The sequence below is a fragment of the Podarcis filfolensis genome, assembly GCF_964270895.1.
Source record: "Podarcis filfolensis genome assembly, chromosome: 12".
Lineage (NCBI taxonomy): Eukaryota > Metazoa > Chordata > Lepidosauria > Squamata > Lacertidae > Podarcis > Podarcis filfolensis.
Genome location: NC_139614.1, coordinates 20,188,010 through 20,211,732, shown reverse-complemented (window position 1 = coordinate 20,211,732; position 23,723 = coordinate 20,188,010). Strand labels below are relative to the sequence as shown.

Genomic DNA, 23,723 nt, shown 5'->3' with positions numbered 1-23,723 from the left:
GAGAGAGAGAGAGAAAGAGAAACACTAATATGTGCCATGGGAAAGGGTAAAATCGAGAAATTAACAGATAACAATTTCAGAAATGAAACTTTCAAAAAAAAAAAAACCCCAACCCATCATATTTGGAGATTTAAAATATGTGAAATAATATATACATGTAGAAGCCTGGAGCATAAGCAAGAGACATGCTTAGTAGAAACATCAGTAGCTGCTTCAGAAGCATGTATGAACAAAAAGACTAAGAAATCTTACAAATCAAAATATCTGCTCCTTCTGTATGAAACAGCTCTTTGTATTACACATAATATCTGAAACAATAGTAAACTTGCCTTAACAGAGCTGATTTTTAGATAGACCCTCTATTTACTAATATCTTTTACATTAAAATGCTGCATGAAAGTTTCTTTTTATGTAAAAAATGAGGGAAAAGACATAAGACAGTTAAGTGGGACACAAAAGAACAAAATATATTTCCCCTGCCCCTTATTTGTACAAGGACCAGTGGAAACCACCGTCTCTGGAATGGTGGAATATATATTACAGAAATCATGGTCTGTACCAACTGAAATATGCATGAATTTGTCCCAGAATATGGCAACATCAACTTTTTGACAAGCGTGTTACAGAAAAATTCATGTGCACACTAGTAAAATGAGAGCTACTACTTAAGCAAAAATCGCAAGGCACCCTTCCCAATCCAGTGCCTTCGAGATGTTGTTGTACTGTAACTTTTATCATCCTTGACCGATGGCATGCTGGATAGAGCTGATGGATATTATAGCCCAAAACATCTGCAGACCACAAGACTGGCTGGGGAAGGCTATCCTAACTTGCATGGTCTTCAATTGTTAGTGGATTCCTGTGCACTAGCCAAAAAAATTAAGCTCTTAAAAAGCATACTACTCCCTTAATCGGAACTGCTTTTTTCAGTGAAACTAGTTCTTGGTTGTCCAAGAACAATTTAAAAATAACTTCAGTCCGTAGCGTAAATTCCACATACAGAAATATCCCACAATTTATATTCACACACGTTCAACTTAATTAAAATTCAGCAGATGTAATATTACCAAAAAAACCCTTCCTCCATTTCAGTAGAAGTCACAGAGCTGGAAATAATCACAAATATTTTCAATTCACATTGTTTCAATGAGCGACTCAAGAATAAAAGCAGTTACATTTTCCAAAGCTCAGGCTGATGGACCTTGCTAAGAGTTTGTGCAACAAAAATAAGTCAAACATTGATTTGCACTGATGAAGTAAAAAACCTAAAGTGAAAAACTGGACTTTAAAAACCCGTACTAAAATGGGGTTATCATGGTTGTCCTACGAATATTTTTCTTTTATAAAAAGTGGGGAAGATTTTGTTTGAGGCAAGATTAATGAAAACAAACGAAGGGCTAGGTGGAACTATCTGTGCTCATTTGGAGCCTTAGAAACAACTGGGCTGTTGTATCAGAACTTGAGAAGGAGCGGTCAAAGTAAAAACTATACCTCTGGCATGCTACAATCTGGCATCAAGACTGCTCCTGAAGTCTTCACAGATACAGACTACAGAGATTACTCTTGGACGTCCAATGTGCAATCTACAGCAAGGATGGGGACCATGTGGCCCTCCAGATGTTGTTGGACTACAACTCAACAGACCACTGGGAATGTTAGCTGGGCTTGGGGGGAGGGCAAAATCCAATAAAATCTGGAGGAACACAGGTTCCCCACCACTATCCTATAGTATGAGGTTGGTGCCCATACCGGTCACACAACCTTTGTTTGTTTGTTTCAAGTAAGGAGGGTATGTGCCATTTCTGGTACAGTAGCTCACTGGAGAGGGGGGAAAGGAGAATGTAGTTCAGAGGTACACCCACAAAAACGGGAAAGCTGAACACTCAAATGGAGAACGTGGCACCCCTTTAAAAGGGCTATCAACTTTTTGGGGGAGGCAATTCATTCCTGCTACCCTCCCCTCTCCATATATTGTTAATTTTATATATGGAATATATATTTAGAATGTATATTCTACTCAGAAGATTTTTATTTTATTGAATAAGTTTATTAGGTTTTCAAGAAAAGGACACCATCAGCTTGGCTGTGAAAATATTTGCAGTTTAGGAGTGAGTGACTGAGCATTCTGAGGGGACCCCCCTGCTCTGCCTTTCATATGCTTTCTAATTCTTTCATAACTATTCTATTTATTTTGTAGCTACCAATGTAGATTACAAAGACCAAAACAGTGTTGCAATGCATAAAGAAACTTCTCCATGTATATAAAGATTTTTCTAATTAATTTTAAGTATTTCTGATGAAAGTATGTGCTATGTTATCCCTTTTTTATTTAGTGAAATCTTTGTACTTTCAAAATATATTGATTCAGTTTATAAATTCTGCATTGTTTATTAATTGAACTGATGCTGCCTGAGATACTGAAAATCAATTTTACTGATTGTTTACTCCAGCATTTTTATAGTTAAGGCAATTATTCATATTGCCTGGTTGCAGTTTTTTGATATTGTTGTTTTTACTTTACTCTTGTCAAAAGCGTTGGGCTTCATTTTGGAAAGGTAAGTGGGGTACAAACATGAAATCAAAGAAGAAGAATCCAAATTGAAATGCAACAGTTTCCCGCTGGAACTAGTAAAGTTTTTGTAAAAAAAAAAAATCTTCGCTGCAGGATTTGTATCCTGGGCAGATATTTCAGTAGCTGGAATAATTGGCTTTTCTTTTTATTAGGCATCTGTGATCTCCATTTTTTGCCATTTATGACTGTTTACATACATTGTTTGATATCACGTATTACCATTTACCATGTATGTTTATCAATTCATTGGTCCCTTTTATGGGTAGCGCCAGTTTGTGTGCTCATAACTCCCCTGTTTGGTTGGCATCTCTGATCTAGTCTGGTCCACTCTTGCCCTCCTTTGGTTTCTTTGTTGGGGAGTCACAAAATGGCAGAACATTGCTTCAGGATGATTAGGTAACCTTGTTGAAGCTTGCTATTTATTTTTGTGTTCCAAATGTTTCATGAAAACTTCTCGGCTTCTGTGGGTTGGGGGAGGTGGACTCAAGGATGGCAGTGGAAAAGATGATTAGGGCTGCCAGTTGCAACATGCAGAATCTACCCTTTTCTTTCAACACATGGGGAGCAGACCCTCTTAGATTTTGCTGTACTTCCAATTCCCATCAGTGCCCATCAGCATAGTAAATAGATAGTCAGGAATGATGGAAACTGGAGTCCAACAGTATTGTGGTGGACACAGGTTCCTGCTTTAACACTACTGGTGCAGCAGAAGAGGTTACAATTGCTTCATCCCCTGCCTACTCTTTTATTGGATTTTTCTCTCAGCTTTACACAACAACATCCAAGATGACACTGGGCAGGAGATGTAGCAGCAACATCATCTCTTGCTGCATCACTAATTGTTAATTTTCAAAGTTGCCCCAATAGTCTGCAACCAAAGCATAACAGGTACAACGACTAATGCCATAGTATGTGTCAGTGCCCATTAAACAAATGAATTGACTAGGCAATGCAAACATTATAGATGCGAAGCACTTTATGACTGACGTGAGCTACTTCTGGCTGAATGTGCCTATCGGCCCACTGTTGTGCAATTTTAAATTATGTTCCAAAGTCTGGGAATAATAGAAACTATTTATATTAAAAGTGTGCTTTAAAGACCTTTAAGATGTTGCACTTTTTAACTACTTCTCCAAACCATGGTTACTAAGTAAAAAAAAGAAAGGGGGGGTATGCAGGAGAACCAGCTAAGTGTGGTCATAATTTCCTAGTACATTTCCTAGAAGCTACCAATTTTGCATCTACCAATGTTTCATTTATCCATCACGGCAAGTCTAAGTTTGTGCAAATAATAGAATAATGAACAGGGGAGATGGCAAAAAATAAATAAATTAAGAATCTTGCTTTTTTTTTTTAAAGAAAAGTCTAACCTGAGTTCTGTTAAATGCCACACGTGCAAAAACTGCCTGCGAGATTCCTGCTCGTTTCAATTCATCACGCACCCACTGGTAGATTTCGGAAGACACCTCTGTGTTAGTTGAGACCTGCTGCTCCAACGGCTTGTTCATGGATCTGCTGACCGGAGGAGGATGGTTCAAGTACTGTTGGTTTAAGGACTGTTGGGCTAGAAGTCTGTTCACTGCATACTGCTGGTTTAACAGTTGGGCCATCACCAGTTGCTGATTTACCAACTGAGGACTAATGGGAGTAGATACAAGTCCAGGATGCAGGTTTGGAAGTGGGGTCCGAACAGGTGGTTGACTGCTATGAGAAAGCTGAACAGGGGATGGAGGCTGTTCAGCTGTGTTCCCTGGGACTGGTTGGTGTCCAAAGTTGACGTGGTTGGCACCTTGTTGGGATAGTTCAGAAAGGCTATCCATTTCAGCTACAGAAGGAGAGGGGGAAAAGAGAGATACTACTTAGGTGATCATTTTTTTTACAGACACACAGACATATATATAGCAGCATGGTTGATAATCTTCACGAGAAGATTATTCTCTATTTGATTACACAGCATTGCCAATAAAACATTGCTAGCATTTTCCCAGCTGTATTTTTTTATAGACAATGCATTATTTATTTAATAAAATTTATTATAAAGAAAAATCTCCAAGCGGATTACAAGGAAGCCAAAACAATAAAATGATCAGCAAAAACAGCTCTTTAAAATACTCAAATAATAATTAATATCAGCAATAAGTGATAAAAATATTAAAACACATGTAAACAAACATTTTACCTATCTGGATAGAAAGGTCTGCTCTAAAGAAAACTGATTTTAGCAGATGCTGAAAAAAGCATCATGTAGGCACCTGCTGGATGCCAATAGGCTCTTGGAAAACTTGAGAAAGCTCTTTACTCCCTAGAAGAGGGCAATTGTCATTAGCAGTTTAGTAAAGCTTCAGCTTACAAACACTGAGTCTCTCATATATTACAATAAAAATTACCTTTGTATTCAGCCTGTTCCTTTTTACATCCACTATTTAAAGTTCCCCCCCCAAAAAACACCTGACAGTATTTTAAAGATTTTTCTTTCAAGTTACATTATTGTTGTTATTATTGGACAAATATTAACTTCTGGGTGTATTCCAGCCAGTAGTTTTAGAATGGTTTATTATTATTATTATTATTATTATTATTATTATTATTATTATTAGCATTAGGAAAAGTGAATGCAATGCTGTTATTAAAAGCACGGCCAGCAAATCCCTGGCTATGCAGAGGTGGAAAACTGGTTTCTTTTCTAATGGAACAGCTAATATGGGGAATGAAATTCTGCAACAGTCTCTCAAAAGTTATTGGGTACTATAACCATACACATCTGGTTTTGAGAATACATAGCAGAAGCTTATGCGAAGCTCCATCATTTGAATGTTCATCGGAAAGCTTTTAAAAAACTTGAACAAAACTGAAAATAAATGCTGAATCTAGAGTATTTATTTCGGAAGGTACTGAAGTTACAAGTGATTTCTGTATATTAAACTGTGGTTCGGTTAACACAGGCCTCATTTGTACATTTGTGTACATATTTTAACACCTCGTCACTTTTTAAATAGCCACTGTTTTCATTCCTGGGTACGGAAAAACTTGTGAAGAAATTCTTGTGAAAATCAGGCTGCAAACTGCCCACAACAGCCTTGCGGGCAGCCTTTTCTGCCGTTGTGGGGTGCTGATTTGTGACATTCTGCTAGCGGCGGCTGACAGGTGCTGCAGACTTGGCCATATACAGCAACCCGTTTTCACACACATTTTTCCATAATCCCATACCTAGGGAGGAATAGGTGTAGAAATGACAGTGCCATTTACAGTTTAGTCCTAACTCAGAAGCAAGCCCCACCCTTACTGATAAATCCAATGAATTCATGGGACTTACCGCCTGGTCATTGTGTAATAGGACCGCAACCTAAGAACTGATGTTACACCACCCAGTTTGCAGTTAAAAGTGTGAGCAGGCTCCAGTGAAAAACAATGTGGCTAAAATGTGGAGCAAAGTGATAGGAAGGCTCTCTGTGTTACTCTGTCTGTGATAGCTGTCTCACCACACACAAACCATCGCAGGCGAACCATCGTTTAATATGGCAGTCATCAAGAGTAAGCATGCATGAATTTCACTAGTAGTCTGACTCCTTTTTCCTTCTTAGAGAAGGTCAATGGCTGCTATCTAAGCTTAACTTTTCAAAAAAAGTAAAATAATTTAAGAAAAGCCTTTTTTGGCAAACTGTTACATCCTAATCCCTATCTAACTAGGTCTTGCACAGATAAAGATGGGCCTTAATCCAGTTAGTGTTTTGGTACAGATTGTGGTTTTATGTGATGTTCTGGTGAATTTTATGGTTTTAGTATGCTTTTTCCATTCTAGAAAAGGCACACAAATGTTGAGATAAATGGGCAGGGATAGCTTAACTACAGTGGTACTTCGGGTTACAGACGCTTCAGGTTACAGACTTTGCTAACCCAGAAATAGTGCTTCAGGTTAAGAACTTTGCTTCAGGATGAGAACAGAAATTGTGCTCCAGCGGCGCAGCAGCAGCAGGAGGCCCCATTAGCTAAAGTGGTGCTTCAGGTTAAGAACAGTTTCAGGTTAAGAACGGACCTCCGGAACGAATTAAGTACTTAACCCAAGGTACCACTGTAATGTAAATTATATCACTAACTGCAATGCAATTTGGATCAGATTATATATAGACATCCATCACTGGACTCTTGATTTGACTTCAAAGAAACATGAAGCTTCAAATAGGAACTGACTTCTGTTTTCACTCCAGGGTGTTTGGCACATTCAGAAGTTATTAGCCCCATGTTTCAGTAAACCCTGTGATATGGAGGAGAACATCTTAATGGAGATGCAGGGATAATCATGGTACATACACACAGTCAAGAGAATCCTTTGGCTACAGGGTTCACTGAGAAACCATGAGCAAAAAAATATGGTGAATTTAGTTTTTCTTAAATCAAGAGATTATTTTCTTAAACCAGTATTTCAACATACGGTCATTATTATTATTTCTGCTATGATAGCCTTATGACAGATTTAAAATCTGAAATGTTTTCAATATTCAAAATGTTACGATTCCCTTTTTTATTTCTAAAACTTTGAGAAAACTAACAGGTGTCAGTATGCCAATATTAATGAATACTAATTTTTAAAACTACACATTATTAACATTCAAGCATTTACACAGCTTTCTTCCTTTTCCTTGGCTACACCGTACAAAAAGTGTTCTGGGAGCAGGAAAACTTTCTCTCATCTCTTGTACTTATTAGCAAAAACAAGTCCAAGTTTCCAGAATTTGAATAAGCTTAAAAGTGCTTCAAATTATAAACAAGTAGTCACCATTACTTCAGCTCTTATCTTTATGCTTACCCATCATATCTTTTGCCTTCTTGAAATGTTTATACCACCTCCCAAATTCCTGACATTTTGCTGCCGAGACGTTTGCATAGTAAGTGCTGTTCACAATGGAAGAAATCATACTCTGAAAAAGGAGGGCAAAAGCATCTGTATTACTGAGATGTTTAACAAAAGACATTATTTTAATTATCTGATGGATAATATGTTAAGACTCAATACCATATTGAATTCTAACTCTTTAGATCCCTGCTGTTTGTCCCAGTATCTTTGACAGAAATACCAGCGTAGCATCGCTTGCAAAAATTATGTCATATTTTTATCTAGCCCATGACCCTCTGGGGGCTGTTTTTCCACACAAACATACATTAATGGAAGACAACACATATTCTCCCTTGTGTTAAAAATCATGTAAAGTTTTGTTTTGACACATTTTAAAGCTGCTATGTTATGAGGCTTCCAGGGAAAGAAAATGCAACAAAAACTAAGCTTGCACGATCTTCTCACATGACTATGGAAACACAGGTACACCCACGTAGGAAAAAATGGCAAACCAGGACCAATTTATAATGAATGATCAAAGATATCGGCTTATAAGTCTTATTGAAGGAAGCTACAAGATTCAATTTTTGCATCATATTCATTTGGTATTATTTAATTATGCAAACCTAAAATTGTAATAGTATTTCTATAAAGAATAATTTTCTAGAATAATTTTATCCCCTACTTCCCCCACTAATCAAGTGCTATTTTTAGTTTTCAGGCTCAATAAGTAATAATCCTTAACATACGCAAGGAAATATATCAATTTAATACATTAAGATGAATCTGAATGGATCCACCCTTCACTCAAAGCAGAGATAGTGGCTAAGCTTCTTATACCAGGTACTATAGTGAAGTTCAATCCCCCCCCCCCAATTTGCATCTGTAATTCTCACCTTCAGAGGACAACACAATTTACCTGTTGGGTGTGGTACAGTATATTAGACCTTCTTCCCATCCTTACAGATGGGTGACAAGCCATCTAAGTTTCTTTAATCATAACTCTTACAATGAACCAGAGGGGTTTGATCAGATAACTACCTTGTTTGTAATACTACTTTATGAATCTATAAAGGTGGGTAGCAGAGGATCAAAAAAGTACAAGGACTATGTATGGTGAAGCAATGGCATGAGGCAGAAATCATGGAAGTCCAAAATCGAAGTGCCAAGATAAAGACATCATGAGAATTAACACCTGTGGGACTTTTCAAGTCTATAAAATGACAGACGGCTGTCAATCCTGTTGTCACGTGCTAGCTAAGTATCATATCAGAAAGACAGCTAAAAGATTACTGTTGTCAACTCTCTGCAAGGCAATCTTGTGTTCATTCAATTTCACATGAAAAGGACTTTTTCATATATATATATTATCTTTCAAATATACAACTCCCAAGTGAATATAACACTGCAATACATTTAAAGGTTCGCACTGAGATTTTTCTGTAGCTGGCTTTTACCATTTTTCTTTCCGCTTCAAATACTTCTAAAGTTAACTTAAATATTGCTAGTTGGCAAAGAGATTTGCAAAGACGTATTTTCAGTTATTTTCTCCGTGCTGCCTATGGCTGCAAAAAAGAAATAACATAAAATATAGCAAGTTATAGTGTCACAGATAGTGACACTGGTAACAGCTTTTGCCCTTTCCTGGGAAAGGAAAAAAAATTGGACAATTTAAACTGCCGACAGATCTCTGTGTCTCTGCACATCCACTGCGAAATTGCTTGAGTTCATATGTGTCTCTAAGATCAAAAAGTACCCAAATTTATACATGCACAGTACTTGTAGTTCTTTTTCTGAGAGTCTGATGAAGATTTGATCTGAAATGGTGCCACCTTTCCAAAAGCCCTACTACACTGGGATGCTACCATCTGCCACAGACTGAGCTTTCTTTTACAGCCAAATACATTATTTATAATTATCTCTATGTGGCAATAGGGATTGATTCCCACCCCCCACCCAAGTTCATTTTTGCTTCATCTAGACAGCTTTAAAATGTATCCTATATTCTGAATCCTAGCCTCGCATAATATGGGATAAGATGGCATCTCAGTAATTTCGTATACATTTTGTGATTTAAAGGGGCGGGGAAGACCTGAGGTCTCTCGTCTTTTTTTTATATATATTGTTTATTCTTAAGACAAGAGAAGATTTATCCCTAGGTGTACTTTTATATCTGATCCAATCTTCATCAACCAGTACAGCATATTATAGATGGCCTTTCTTAACTATGACCTGTAGGTTCTCTCGTCGTAAATGGCTTATGATTAAAAATGCATTGTTGTTCATTCTGGGAAGCAACGGAAAAAACAACGTTAATCAGGTCAGTTCAATCATCTAAACCAAAACTGTTCATGCTTTGCTGCCAAATCAACCAGCCACTACAAAATCTGTTATCTGTGATTGCTCAGCTTCAGGTCACAAAACCATTTATCCTCCACTGTCCCCAAATTCCATGCCACCCACCCCCCACTTGCCATTTTTAAGTATAATTTTTTACATATCTGTAAAGAAGACCAAGAACAGCTTCATCAAAGAAGATACGAATTTACAAAAAAGTGCTATCTGACCTAGGAGGCAACTTAAGAAATAGATGTTCTAAGATGACTGCAAGAACAGAGATATTTAGTCTATTTTTGCATGTGAAAAGTATGCCCTTCCAAAAGTATCATAGCCGGAACTTTCATAGTGCTTTCTGATTGTTTAAACTGGAAATGAAAAAGAATCATTTATATAACTGGCTCATTGTTCTTGAAAGCTTTCAAGCTCTATCAGCAGAGGGGGCAAAGGCTACAACAACTTATTTACACAATTATCTAAATACGATTAAACAGCTGATGGACAAATATTAAACTGGAAAATGTATAGTCATTTCAGCTCAATGTAATCCTCTTTCTGTAAACACCCAAGATGATTTCCCCCCCAACTAGAACAGTCCTGACATCTCATAAGCCTAAGGGTGAATAACAAGAGATTGTTTTTGATAGTTATAAATATTCAAAAGACATGCAGACCATCTGCTTTCATATTACAGGTAAAGCAAGTCTGAAATGGTGACTGCTATACAAAAATGGTTCTTTTAACAAAGTCTTCCTCTCCTCAAAAACTATAAAGACAGATGTCAAAAGCTGTTTACACAGGGTAATCAGGAGTGTGCAAGATGCAATATTCCTTTTATGCACAGAGCTTGCTAGAGTGTTTCTCTTATTTCTTCCCATCCATGTGTTGCCAGCACATTTCTAGGAGTTCAAAAAAAAAATCTTTTGGAAAATGGAGATCTCACAAATACCCAAAAAGATGGCTATTTGTATCACAAATGCTAATTAATATCAGCAAAGCGGTTCCCCCTAATTCTATTGGAAAGGAAGCGTGGATTTGAAATGCCACACTGTAGGTGGAAGACAATGAAAGAATTAAACAAGGTTAATTGTATACTATCCTGTCACTCAGTATTTCCACATCACCACCTTGTACACAAGTCAACATCTGTTAAATTAGGATTTGCTATAAGCAACCCAAGTCTCCCCCCACCCCACTTCAAATAAGGTTTTATTTATGCTTTAACATTAATCACACTCTCCACGAGTAGGCTTATAACAACATAATGATTTTGTCAAGTGGCAAGTTAAAAGATACCTTATCTTCGAAGCAGAATATTAAGAGCACTGTCCATAAACCCTTACCGTCAATTTTCAGAACTGAAAAATTATCTTGACAGTAACCTTTTAATGTATCACATTAATGACCCAGCAGTGTTAAGCACCTTGTTTTTATAATTCTCAATAAAAGGGACATTTAATGAACAATCTGTCAAAGTACTGGTTCCTTTTCTTCTTTCTGTCTCTCTTCCCTTCACCCAGTACTATTAAAGGCTGTAGACTCTCATTTCTATTCATCAGACACAGAAGAGAAGTGAGGAGTGGGTAGGGGAAGGCCATTTCAAACATTAGGGTTTTTTAAAGGGCTTCTGATAATTTTTCAGTTTCTGAAAACACATATGCCCCCCATCAAACACGTCATGCATATCCAATGTAAATGATACCAGAATCCATGACTATGGATTTCAGATTCACATTGCATGTACTTGAAGAAAAAACAAACCACAACCCTCCAGTCGATACTCCCATCCCACCCACAAGCCTTGCTTGTGTTGCCCTCATTCATTACATCCTTCTGTCTGAAATGGACAACCACCAGATTTTGTTCTCAATGGACCAGGGTCTGCACAGCTATTTAGCAAAAAGAAAAGGAAAAACCTAGTCCTTACACTTCAGCTCTGCAAGTGAGTATTGAAACTGATGTCAATTTTAAGATGAAATGATTCCTAAACCATCCAAAAGAAATTGCTATATAATATTAGTATAACAAAAAAAAAAACCACCCCTCATTTCTTCATAAAGGTGAATAGACAGAAGAAGCTTGGTGGATCTGAACATGAAAGATATTCTAAACCTTCAGAAAAAGGCCAGCTCCTACCAGCTTTTCCCAGTCCCTCAAATATCAGGGCTTCTTCAGAAGAGCTCAACAGGCAGGAGGAGAAAGACTATTGGTACAGAGGGGAAAGGATTCCTTTCTAATTTGTACTCTATATTGGTTAATATAACTCGTAGACCTCAGGAACACCTTAAAAAGATATAGGACCTAGATATTGGCATATAATTTCTTCCCAAGGATTGGAGTAAGATTTGGGAATCATGACCCTTATAATGTTTTTTACAGTTTTCTTAGAGAAAACTCCCTAAAATTATTACACAGATGGTATCCCACTCCTTTGCAAATGTCAGAAATGTCTTCTTCTATTGTTACTAGAAGCTCCAGACACTTTTAAATAAGATTTGGCATTCCTTTATGACAGATATAGTGGATCCGTCATTTTCAAGACAACCCTCGTCACAAGCGTGGCAAATCTGGAACTGTGACTTGATGATCTGATAATGCGGAGAGTCTTCACTTGGACTTTGAGTTACTTTTACTCAAGTGCAACTACTCATTCTACAGTCAAGAGGTGAGCTGCAGCTTTTGAATCTTCAGAATTGTCCTCAGGGATTAATATATAGTGCCCTGCAGTAGGCAATCCATTAAATACAAAGTTGGAAGTTATGGCTGCTAGCTCCTGTTTTCGACAAAGTGAAAGAGTTATCAGATGCAACTGATAAAAGGTCAACTGGACACATTTGTCAGCTCATTGATGACCTTTGCTGAAGATGGATCAGCGAGTAGGAAGTACAGCATCCTATGCATAGGTAGATTTATAAAGTTTAATTATGAAATTGTTGCTACAATACACCAATATTAGGACTCAAGGTTTTGGTGTTTTTTCATGTTTAAATGGAAATGTCTTGTGATATTTCAAGACCTATTGATACACCTGAGACAGTTTCACCCTAGAAAATCCACAATGTCCAGGACACATCTGGAGCTATAATGCTAAAAGGCAAGGCATTAAAGGCTACAATGCCAATGGAAGCAGAAGCCTATGAAGGTGAACAAACTGAAACACAGATAACCCCATATCAGATTTATTATTCCAAGTATCTATTACCATGCTAAAAGCTTCAGCCTGCAATAGACTTGGGTCCCATTCACGTAACTTTCCCTTTCATTGTGCAGCTTTAAACTGACAGTTTGAATTGGCACACAGTGACCAACTGTGCAAATAAGTTTGTCAAGCACCAGAATGCGCAAGAGCTGTTCTATACAATACTGTGACAACACTTGTGGAACATTGATAGCCTACCAGTCTATGTAAAACAAATTAGGCCACATACATCCAGGAAAAAGAAAGAAAAAGAAAACTATCTGAGGTACTTTTTATTTGTATTGTTCTTCATTTGAAAGGAAAAGCTAAGGACAGTATCACTTCAGATTAGAGAAAACACATTTAAAATATTTCCCCATATTAGAAAAGAAGGCATGTTGCCCTTCTAAAAACTAGTCTGACAGAGGGGCCCTTCAGATGTCCTTTTTACAGTCTATACATGATAATTTGGGCTCATGATGGTGTCAGGGCAGTTATATGTGATTACATTTTCAATACTGTCTGTGCCTATAAAAGTCTTGGGGTGGACATACTGCTTCATTTCTAATGTCCTGTAGCTTCCTGCTGAAATACTGCAATTTTCACACATTTTTTTTTTTGGGGGGGGGGGAATCAGGCAAGTGGCTCATCCTGCTTGTATTGCGCCATAGTGCCCTTCCAGACTGAAATGATTCCCTAACACTGGGCATCATTGTAGAGCAGCCTTTTTCAACCTGTGGGTCACCAAATGTTGTTGAACTACAACTCCCATCACCCCTAGCTAGCAAGGCCAGAGCTCAGGGATGATGGGAGTTGTAGACCAACAACATCTGGGAACCCACTAATGAAGTGGAATGGTGCATGGCTGGTCCAGTATAAATCCACTAATTTGTTATTATTGTGTCAATGGCATGTTGCAGAATTACACCTAGGAAGAAGAAGAAGCAAGTCAGCCAGTGAGGTGGCATAGTTCTCTGGCTTATGTCCTTCATGTAGGGAATATTTTATAGGTGAAGATTTGTGGGTGATGGCATTGCCTTCACTCCAGAGTATCTTCATTTTACCTTAGTGGCACCACCATGTAGCCAAAATCTGGACTGGCTACTTGATTGATTGCATTGCATTGCATTTATATGCCACCCTTCACCCACAGATCACAGGGTGTTTCACAACGTAAACATAATGGCCTTAACTACTGCTAGGAATATGGTGAACAATTTGGGGCTGGGCGGTAGAGAAAGCTGTGAAAAGGCTTGCTCTGAAGCATCACCATTTTTGCATGTGTTCTGAATGTGTCAAGGGAATGCACTTCCAATAGGTCAACATTTACATGCTCTTTCATTTCTCTCCCTTCTCCCCCCCCCAAAAAAATTGTACTAGATGAAACACTGTTTGCAAAAGGAAAAATCTTCATGCAACTTCCCCTGCTTTTCAACACGTGAAAACCTATTCAAATAAGAATGGCTAACATTTGACCAGATACGTGATTTTTATCAGGAGCGTACAAAATGAATGGGATAAACAACAACCAAGAGGATTATCTTATATCTGCTTCTGTTTAATGCCAACATGAAGCCATTGGGAGCGGTCATTAGGAGTTTTGGGGTGAGGTACTATCAGTATGCCGATGACACTTAGTTCTATTTCTCAATGAGTTTTTAATCAGGAGAGGCTGTTCAGTTCCCAGGCCATTGCCAGGATATAAATGATGAAATAGGTAAGAAAAAACCAGCTGAGCTTGAATCCTGTGCACATGACACTTTACACAGAACAGATGCAACAGTCCCCCCCCAAGTGGCCTACAATCCAAAAGAGACATATAGAAGCGAAAGAAGAAGAGAGAGGAAGCAAGGGTCAAATGTGTGATTATTACAAATATTTTGGCTTAATTACAATAAGGTATCAGGACTAAGGGGGTGAGGCAGTGCGAAATTCAGAGCGAACAGAAGAAGAAAAGCAAGGATAGAGGCAATGAACAGAAATAAGATTAGGTGAGAGATGGACTCACTCCAGAAAAATGTTGTGGGGGAAAATAGTACAACTAGATTAAAATCTGATAAATCTGATAATCATCATCAGATTATTTGATCAAAGGACAGAATGAATCTGGCACGCCAGCAAAGACCTTAATATTCCCCCACCCTCATTATCTAGACTCTCACCTGATGCGTTTTCTCCCTACAACCACTTGCTTAAGTGACTCTTCCATTTCCCATTCTCCCTAGCTGCAATGGCAGTCTCCAGACTGGGAACTTTGATGTTTTTCCTACATTCTGCCCCACCCTTAAACCCCACCCTCGAAGAATTTTCTAATGATTGTATGCCATACATTTCAGGAGCAAGTAAAGGTAAAGGGACCCCTGACCATTAAGTGCAGTCGTGAACGACTCTGGGGTTGCGGCGCTCATCTCGCTTTACTGGCCGAGGGAGCCGGCGTTTGTCCGCAGACAGCTTCCGGGTCATGTGGCCAGCAGGAGCAGGAGCAAGTACACAAAGCCAAAGCATTATGCTTTAAGGCGATTGTCAATAATATTTCACTTTTTTGTTCTAATGTTTAGTTAGCAGTTGAATGTTATCTATATAAACTGTTTATGGTCATATATCAATGCTTCATATTCAAGTATAAATGTTATGAATGTTGTAACATCTACTATGCAAGTAACTATGGCACTTTGACAACATTAGGAGTTACATTAAATTTATACAATCCTTAATAGAATAATATAAAAAATATCAACAAATAACTTTTAAGTCTAGATTTAAAAGCCTCTGTAGTCCAAGAGTGGACTACAGAATGATCTCAAAGGCTAGACAACAGAGCAACTAAAGGCTCTGATGTTTAAATTCTCTCTGCTATTATGTTATAGGATTGACACCAGTCTACAATAAAACTTTCCAACAGAATGGAAAGTCTATTCCAGAACGGAAAGTGACCTCTATTAGGTTTGGGTTTGTAACCAGAAACTTCTACTGTACAAATATGAAATACATAGGTACATTAAGAAGCATTAAAAAGCCTCAAATTCACTACAAATATTGTCAGCTGAGGAAAACTACAGTATCTTACAGTACACACGATTAAAAAAAACCCCGACATGTTTTCTACCATATACAACTTCTGTAGCCCCTTCCCTTCCATTAATGATAATTTGTTGTTTTATGTTGGACTCCTTATCTATCCCACAATGATACTGCTTTTCTATTATATCTTTACAGTCCTGAAATGTTTATATTCATCTATTCAGCTCAAGATGTCTAGTTGGTGGCTTTACAAGAAAAAAACCCCACATGCCACAAAATTCTTCTAGTACAGATAATGGGTAGGAGCCAAAGTGTTTCCCTCCCTGAGGATTCAGGTGATGATGAATAGGAGGAAGAGACAAATGGTTATCAGAGGTCTCCCAATCAAGCCCTGGACCAGGAGCTGAGCCCTTCTGATGAGAATCTCCCTTTGGAAGTCTCACAGACCCTGTCTTCCTTGGTTTAGTGGGAGGAGGTGGGGTTATCCAATGCCAGGGAGGCCCTTTCAGTGCCAGAGGAGAGAGCTCCATGGCACCCACTGAGCTGTCAATGGAGAATGAAAGTCATTTATTGTCTCCAAATGACAGCACTTCCACAGGCAGGGGCAGACCCAGTTTCCAAGAAAGAGGGCCTGGCTAGGTCTGCACATCTGTTTAAAGGGGCGGGGTAGATGTGGCCAATTGTTGGAACAGCTTCATGCTCATTCATGCACAGTCTCAGACTGCAGCTCCTGAACCTGCAAACCTGACTTCTGGTCTTGTCCCTGAAATGCATTTAGGGAACCCTAAAGCTTGGTTTGATCTATGCTTCATCGCTGATGTCCAGGGGCATCTGAACGAATTTCTTCTCTTCTCTTGTTGCTGAGTTTATGCTGTCTGAATAAAACTTGGCTTCTTACTTCCAAGAAAGTACACCTGTTGTTGTTCTTGGGTGGCAGCCAGGACAGTTCCTTCTGTGAATGAAAGAGCTGCTTCTATTCATGGAAATGAATGAGATTTGTAGAGGCTGCCTATTGGAGGAAGCAGGGGCAGCAATTTTCACCCATTTTCTCTTTTACCTGCAGCTGCCTGTGCTGCCTTGTGCTGTTCTGGGGGATCACCCAAGCCACCAGAGAAGGCTTTCAGGGGGCACAGAGAGAAAAGGGATAGGCCTTCACCCCCTCCTGCAGTATGAGCAGAACTCTGCTGAGCATAAGTCAATTTCCAACCCATACTGGTGAGCTCCCTGCAAATCATTGTCTAGGAAACTGGGAGCCAAATGTAGGATTTTCACCTTCTTGTAACCATAGTAAGTATTAACCATATTATCATTCACACACAAGCAATGCTAAACTATGATTAAAGGCAAGGAAAGAGAGGTGGGTTTTCTCTAAAGAAGGAAGTAGAAAGTAGGAAACCTTGGTTTGCAGAGAGTCGAAACATCATGCCTTCACTTCAGTGAGGCTATCTATCACCCACCTCTGTGAAGACAGAAACTGTAGTTTCTATTATGAAAGCAATTTTTCCATCTAAGATGACTGAATAACAGGCCTTAATCATTCGGGATGATCAGAAATGTAAACAGTGGGGGGAGCGACTAACCTAAAGTAAGCAACATTTTTTTTCATTGCATTGGCAGATGTGACGAATGTCATACTTCACAGAAAACGTATCAGGTGTGATCAAGTGAGTGCAGGTAGTTATGATTACTAGTACAGCTAAAATAGCTCTCCTCATACTGAGTTTGGTATTTTTTGCAATTTGGGAGTGGGGGGGGGAATCATCCGATACACACTTATCTGGGAGTAAGTCCCATTGAACTCAGTAGGGCTTCTGAGATGACGCATATAGGATTACTCTATCAATGTTCCATCTTATCTGCACTGGACCTGAAATAATTTTTTCATATCCATTACTTTGGGTGAGAGCTACTACATGTTTAAGCCATTTCACAGATCTATGGTTTACTCGGGCTAAAATTAGCTCTATTTGACGACACAGTAGCAACCCTTCAGGACAGCTGGGCCACAATGTTGTGAAAACACTGTCAAATATTATTTTAAAGTTCCCACATAAAATGAAAACAGAGGTTTACAAATTAAAAACAAATAGCAAATTAATGTACACAGCTTACAGCACTAGTATATTTAACAGAAATTATTGTTGAAATAAGCTCTGTGCTTGTGTCTGCTGTATAGAACCTGAACCAAGACTCTCAAAGTTCTGCGCTCCCCCTGCAACTCTCTAAAACACAAACTAGCATGTGTCTGTTCTGTATGTGTCAGGTACTACTGCAACTCTTGCAAAAGCCACCTCACAGCTGGGCAGGTAAAACTCATTTTTTCATTATAGTGCAAGTGTGTGCAGACATATTACAGTGCTTCCACTAATTGCAATTGCTTTTTTAACCCTCTAAGAATCTATATATAAAATAGTGAAATTGTCATCTATGTAGCACAGGTTTTTTGTTTTTTGTTTAAATCCAAAACAGAAAGTATCTTGGAACCAGTCTGCTGTTCATGTAGAAGAATATGTTTTCTCTTTCCATGGAAACATAGCTCAGATATACTTCTTGGTTCTTTTTCCTGAACAGAACAAACAGGGCAATAAGCAGAGTGAGCAAAATTATGCTTGGTGCAAACTAAAATCCGTAGGGGCTAAAACACTTTGTAATTGGTATGGGCATTATATAGTGCTGTAGTACTCATATACAGGTACATGAGCACAGTCATCGGGTCTTACTGCCGCTGAGCTTCCAAATTTTTAGGAACCATTTTGCATTCAAGGCTGCTGAAAGGAAATTTGACCTGGAAAGTATCAAAGGGAATATTATTTTTAGGGGTATGTATTGGCTTTGTGTAATTTTCAGAATTAGGAGGTTAAACAGGGGTCGGGTTCCCCATTTTCCCAAATCAGAATGCACTGTTAAAATGGCACATCAAGCTGGATCAGAGCCTCCCTATCCTGACTCACTTTGCTTAAAAACACTGCATTTTTAATGTAGATTCTGTGTCTTTTTTAGAAAAACCAAACTAACTATGGAGGTTGTGGAGAGGCGAGAGGAAGATCCTTAATTTTGACAGACAGCTCTAGGTTTTAATGAGAGAATTATTTTTCCAGGAAACTCCAATCAGAGTGATTTGGGAGAAGGATGCTGAAATAAATATTAAACACTGTGCTTGCTTTTTACTTGAATCTATGCTCCCCCCCCCTCCACCACCTATGCACGTCAGTGGTGATACCTCTCTCCTATAGGAAACAGGTTCGATTGCAAAAAATCTGTTGCTCTTTTTGGGTGCTGGGAAAAGTCTGTCACCTCATCAACAATTATTGTGGTAAAAGTGTTGACATTTTCCCCCACTTCAGACTTTCCTGGGGATCCTCTGCCATTGCATTTAGCCACCCCCAAATAGTAAAGTCTGGGGGTGGAGAATGACTTGTAGGACAATGGCTGCATCTATCATTGTGAAATGTAGCAGGCTTCATCTCTTCAGAAATAGTGGCCATGCCTGCAATTTACATCCGTGTCTTGTAAAAAAATAAAATACCTTTTTTTCTTTTTAAAACAAACTTTTAAAAGTGCCCTGCATTAAAACACCTTGATGTGTCTGCCTTTAAGGTTTAATCTAAACTAGAGGGGCTCTTTTGCTTTCAAATTTCATCCACTTCTGTGAAAAAGAAAAAGGAAAGTTATAACCATTTTTAAATTCCCCATTAGAGTGAAATGGGTGGGAGGAAACAGAGCTTCATTTTTTAACAGATCTAATCTGATGAATTAGATCTGAATTGGAAAGACACAGAGCAGTTCTGAAACAGATTGGGCTGCTTCCCAAAGCTACAGATGCAAGTTGAATCTTGTGACTGGTGCACACCTCTAATTATTTTACCCTTGTGAATATGGCATTATTAATGTTTCCTCACATAAAAATACTGAAAATGGCTTATCTAACAAGTCAGGAGAAAGTACCAGAACATTCCACAGGAGAACAAGCTAAAATGGCAATATGGAGGAGAATGGAAGTGTCCCAAACATAACACATTCATTCTTAAGAATTAGGAGCAGCATCAATAAAAAGTAGAAGAGCAAGACAGAATTTTAAGGCCACTGTATATTCTTCTACTATTCTGGCCATGTGTATAAATTTATTGTAATCCTAATCATTTTTTTTAAAAAATGAATGAGGGGATAATTACGAAAGTTGTCTTTCAAGAGTGTTTGTAATCTAACTCCGGTGGTTAGTACTTCCATGGTTGCTCAGGGGTAAAAGAGGAGAGGGAGAATTAAAAGGTGGGATTGCAAAAGAGAGTAACTGGAAGGTCTTAATAAACCACATTGTGTTGGTCTATTTTCTTACTATGTTCCAGTGGGATACCCCTTTAGTTTCTTTCCCCATTACTATTCTCCACTCAGAACTTTGTTTTACTCTTGCCTGGCATTTTGACAAAACAGGCAAGAGAATTCTGATAATCTGATTGGTTATAGGATGTTGTTATTCTACAGATAGTGTGGAAATGGACATACCACCAACTTTATCTAAGCAATTACAGATGGGCAAGCACCATCCCCCACAAACTCGCTTCACAATTAACTCATTTTACGTAAGCTTTCTCTGAGAACTCTGACAAAATAAACAAACAGATCTTGAGGTCTTTCTGAGAGTTCGCCAATAAACCCTGAAAACACAAAAACAGAGAAAATTTTCCTCACCACCACTATTTCCATGAGCCCAACGTTCCTAAAACATACCCTGGCAAACTGCAGACAGAGGCAGGGAGCAATTCGGCAACAGTAAAGGAGTATTCTTTAAAACCTAGAATACTCTATTGCTATACATAAAATGCTCCCCACACCTCCCAGCTTAGTCCATTAAGCAGACAGGCACTGGGAACTTTGTTTCCCAGTCAGGAATGGATGCTGTAGCAGAGCCATGTAGAATTTTAAAGTCCTCTCTCACTTCAGCCCTCCTTGCTTGTGGCACCTCTTTTTGGCAAATACAAGAGAGTTTTGAGAGAGTCATAAAAAAGCCCCAGTTTTTAGAACTGGAAGATTTGGGCTCAGCTCGTAGTAGTTTCTTGTTTCGGTTTCTCAATTTCAAATTTAGATAATATCACTATAATCAATATTCTACAGCCTTTTAAAAGTGTCTGTGGGAATGGGGAGCATTGTTTTGTGTTTTGGTTTAATTGCTTACTTGTGTTTTATCTTTGTATTTTATTCTGTGAACCTCCCTGGTATCTTTTGATGAAGGACAGTATATACATTAATCAATCAATCAATCAATCAGGAAATGTGACTCAGAAAGAAACATCTCATCGCACAAGCAGACATGCAAGCTAGGGTCCTTGATTTACACTGGCCCATCAATTTATACTTTGCAGATGCCCCCTCCCTTTTTTTAACATAGGAATTTTTAGAAAACGACAACCTTCTTGTAAAATCTTCTACTCAAGGATAAAGTTGCTTGGGATGATGAAGGAGGGGGGAAACCCTGAAACGTATAAACATCTGTAAAGGTGATATAAAAAGGCTGTGTTGTGCATAAAAATGCACTGTAATTTAATGATATCACAAGGCCATTCTAGAGCTTGAGGCAAGCGGTGTATATTGCTGCTCTTTGACACAATTTGATTTTGCTAATGAAATAAAAACGCCTCCTTTAAAAGCTTTAAGGGATGTGAAATACCAGGCCTTAGACAACAGAATCGGCTACTACCTGTTCCAAACCCTCAAGCAAAAATTGCCTAATGGCCTGCTGATAGAGATGTCTATCTTGGGATATGGGGAGAGGCGGAGGCAAGGATTAGGGTTGTAGTACCTTGTCAATTTTTACAACAGTGGGGGAGAGAGGTTAGCTTTTAGAGCATTTCCTATTAGATTTTTTTTTTAGGATTCACTTATGCCAGAGTTCAAGCTGAAATCACAAATCTGGTTTTTACCATTATTACAACTGCTGAGATATACAATGACTGATGCTGTTGAAGCATTGTGAACACATGTAGGTGTGCACACACAGCAACATGTGAACTCTTCAAGTTGAACATTATTTTATATGGTTGAAGTATAGTTGAAGGCCAATTATGTAATATGTAGAAGACTGAGGCAGTCAGTACCTATATACCATAACCAGGAATAAGTTTCGATTTCGTGTTTTGGGGGACCTTTGGGCAAGGTGGTCCTCTTCTTAAATGAGCACACCTTTTCCTCAGCACTACTGCCCATTCCCTTGCCTTCTTCCTCTCGGATCAATCCATACGGGAAGAGGAAGAACGTAAGGTGAATGGAGGATGCTGTTCCACTTCTTCAGGCCTATTCAGGGCCGGCCCACGCATGAGGCAAGGTCAAGCGACCGCCTCAGGGAGTGGAATCCTCAGAGGCAGCAGAATGTATGCACTCTAAAGCATGTATTGCCAACTGCTCATACTGCAGTAGCAATGGTTGTGGCACACTCCTTGGAGGCCACTGATCTCCTCCCACCTCCTAGCGGGGGCTGCCCTATTCTTGGGCTCTGCACCCACCCAGTGCTATTCAGAGTGGGCTTCTTTCCATCCCATGACAGCCTTTGATTCCCACTTCAACCATCAGCTAAGATTGATTTCATTCCCACCTCCACCCCCCATTCCCGATACAGTGGTACCTCGGGTTAAGAACTTAATTTGTTCCGGAGGTCCGTTCTTAACCTGAAACTGCTCTTACCCTGAAGCACCACTTTAGCTAAGGGGCCTCCCGCTGCCGCCGCACCACCAGAGCACAATTTCTGTTTTCATCCTGAAGCAAAGTTCTTAACCCGAGGTACTATTTCTGGGTTAGCGGAGTCTGTAACCTGAAGCGTATGTAACCTGAAATGTCCGTAACCCGAGGTACCACTGTATAGAACTTCACTCACTCCCTTGTTTCTGATGTAGATATTTATCTCCCCCGCCCCCTGTTCCTGATGTAGATCTGTGCTCACTCCTTCTTGCCTGGTGTGTGTGCCATTTTGTTGTTCACCTCAGGTGCCCAAATGTCTCGGGCCAGCCCTGTTTCTCTGCCACTACTTCCATGCTCAGCAAAGCAGCTGCAGGCAGGAGAAAGAGCCTAGGACTCTGAGTCTCCAGGGAATTGACAGCAGGCCCCTTGCATGTTCTACGCATTGGCTGGTGCCCAGCACTACAGACCTGCTCTCCCCTCTCAATGCCTTCCCTGACACGCATACACTGGTCAGCTGCTGAACAGAGAGATTACTCTAAGTGGCTTCACTGGTGTATCCGCATTGTGCCAATCTCCCCACCCTTCGCTTCTCCTTCACACCCTGCTCTGTCCCATCCTAAAGGTAAAGGTAAAGGACCCCTGACAGTTAAGTCCAGTCGCGAACAACTCTGGGGTTGCAGCGTTCATCTAGCTTTACTGGCCGAGGGAGCCGGTGTTTGTCTGCAGACAGTTTTTCCGAGTCATGTGGTCAGCATGACTAAGCTGCTTCTGGCGAAACCAGAGCAGCACATGGAAACACCGTTTACCTTCCCACTGGAGCGGTACCTATTTATCTACTTGCAGTCTGACGTGCTTTCAAACTGCTAGGTTGGCAGGAGCTGGAACCGAGCAATAGGAGCTCACCCCATCATGGGGATTCGAACCGCCGACCTTCTGATCGGCAAGCCCTAGGCTCAGTGGTTTAGACCACAGCGCCACCCGCGTCCCCTGTCCCATCCTGAGAGCTGCTTATGTTTAGTGGCAGATGCCCACCTTGCTTCTCAAGTATTTGTGTTGATATAAGCATAATTCTTTACAACACAAAGCATTTCACATAATTTAAGGCATTAGCAGGAATA

General features: G+C 39.4%; 1 protein-coding gene across 50 annotated transcripts in view; it reads right to left on the bottom strand.

Annotated features, from left to right (window-relative positions):
- The window catches only part of SATB1 (SATB homeobox 1), a 116,056-nt gene that overhangs the window by 50,725 nt on the left and 41,608 nt on the right, over window positions 1-23,723 (bottom strand). For 43 of the 50 annotated variants that reach the window (XM_083577858.1, XM_083577891.1, XM_083577852.1 and 40 more), the window contains 2 exons: window positions 7,377-7,488; window positions 3,943-4,397 (listed from right to left, as the gene is read on the bottom strand). In XM_083577858.1, coding sequence (XP_083433984.1) covers window positions 3,943-4,397; window positions 7,377-7,488 — 567 coding nt within the window. The remainder of the gene's footprint in view (window positions 1-3,942; window positions 4,398-7,376; window positions 7,489-23,723) is intronic. The other 7 variants (XM_083577872.1, XM_083577883.1, XM_083577870.1 and 4 more) reach the window with 1 other exon arrangement.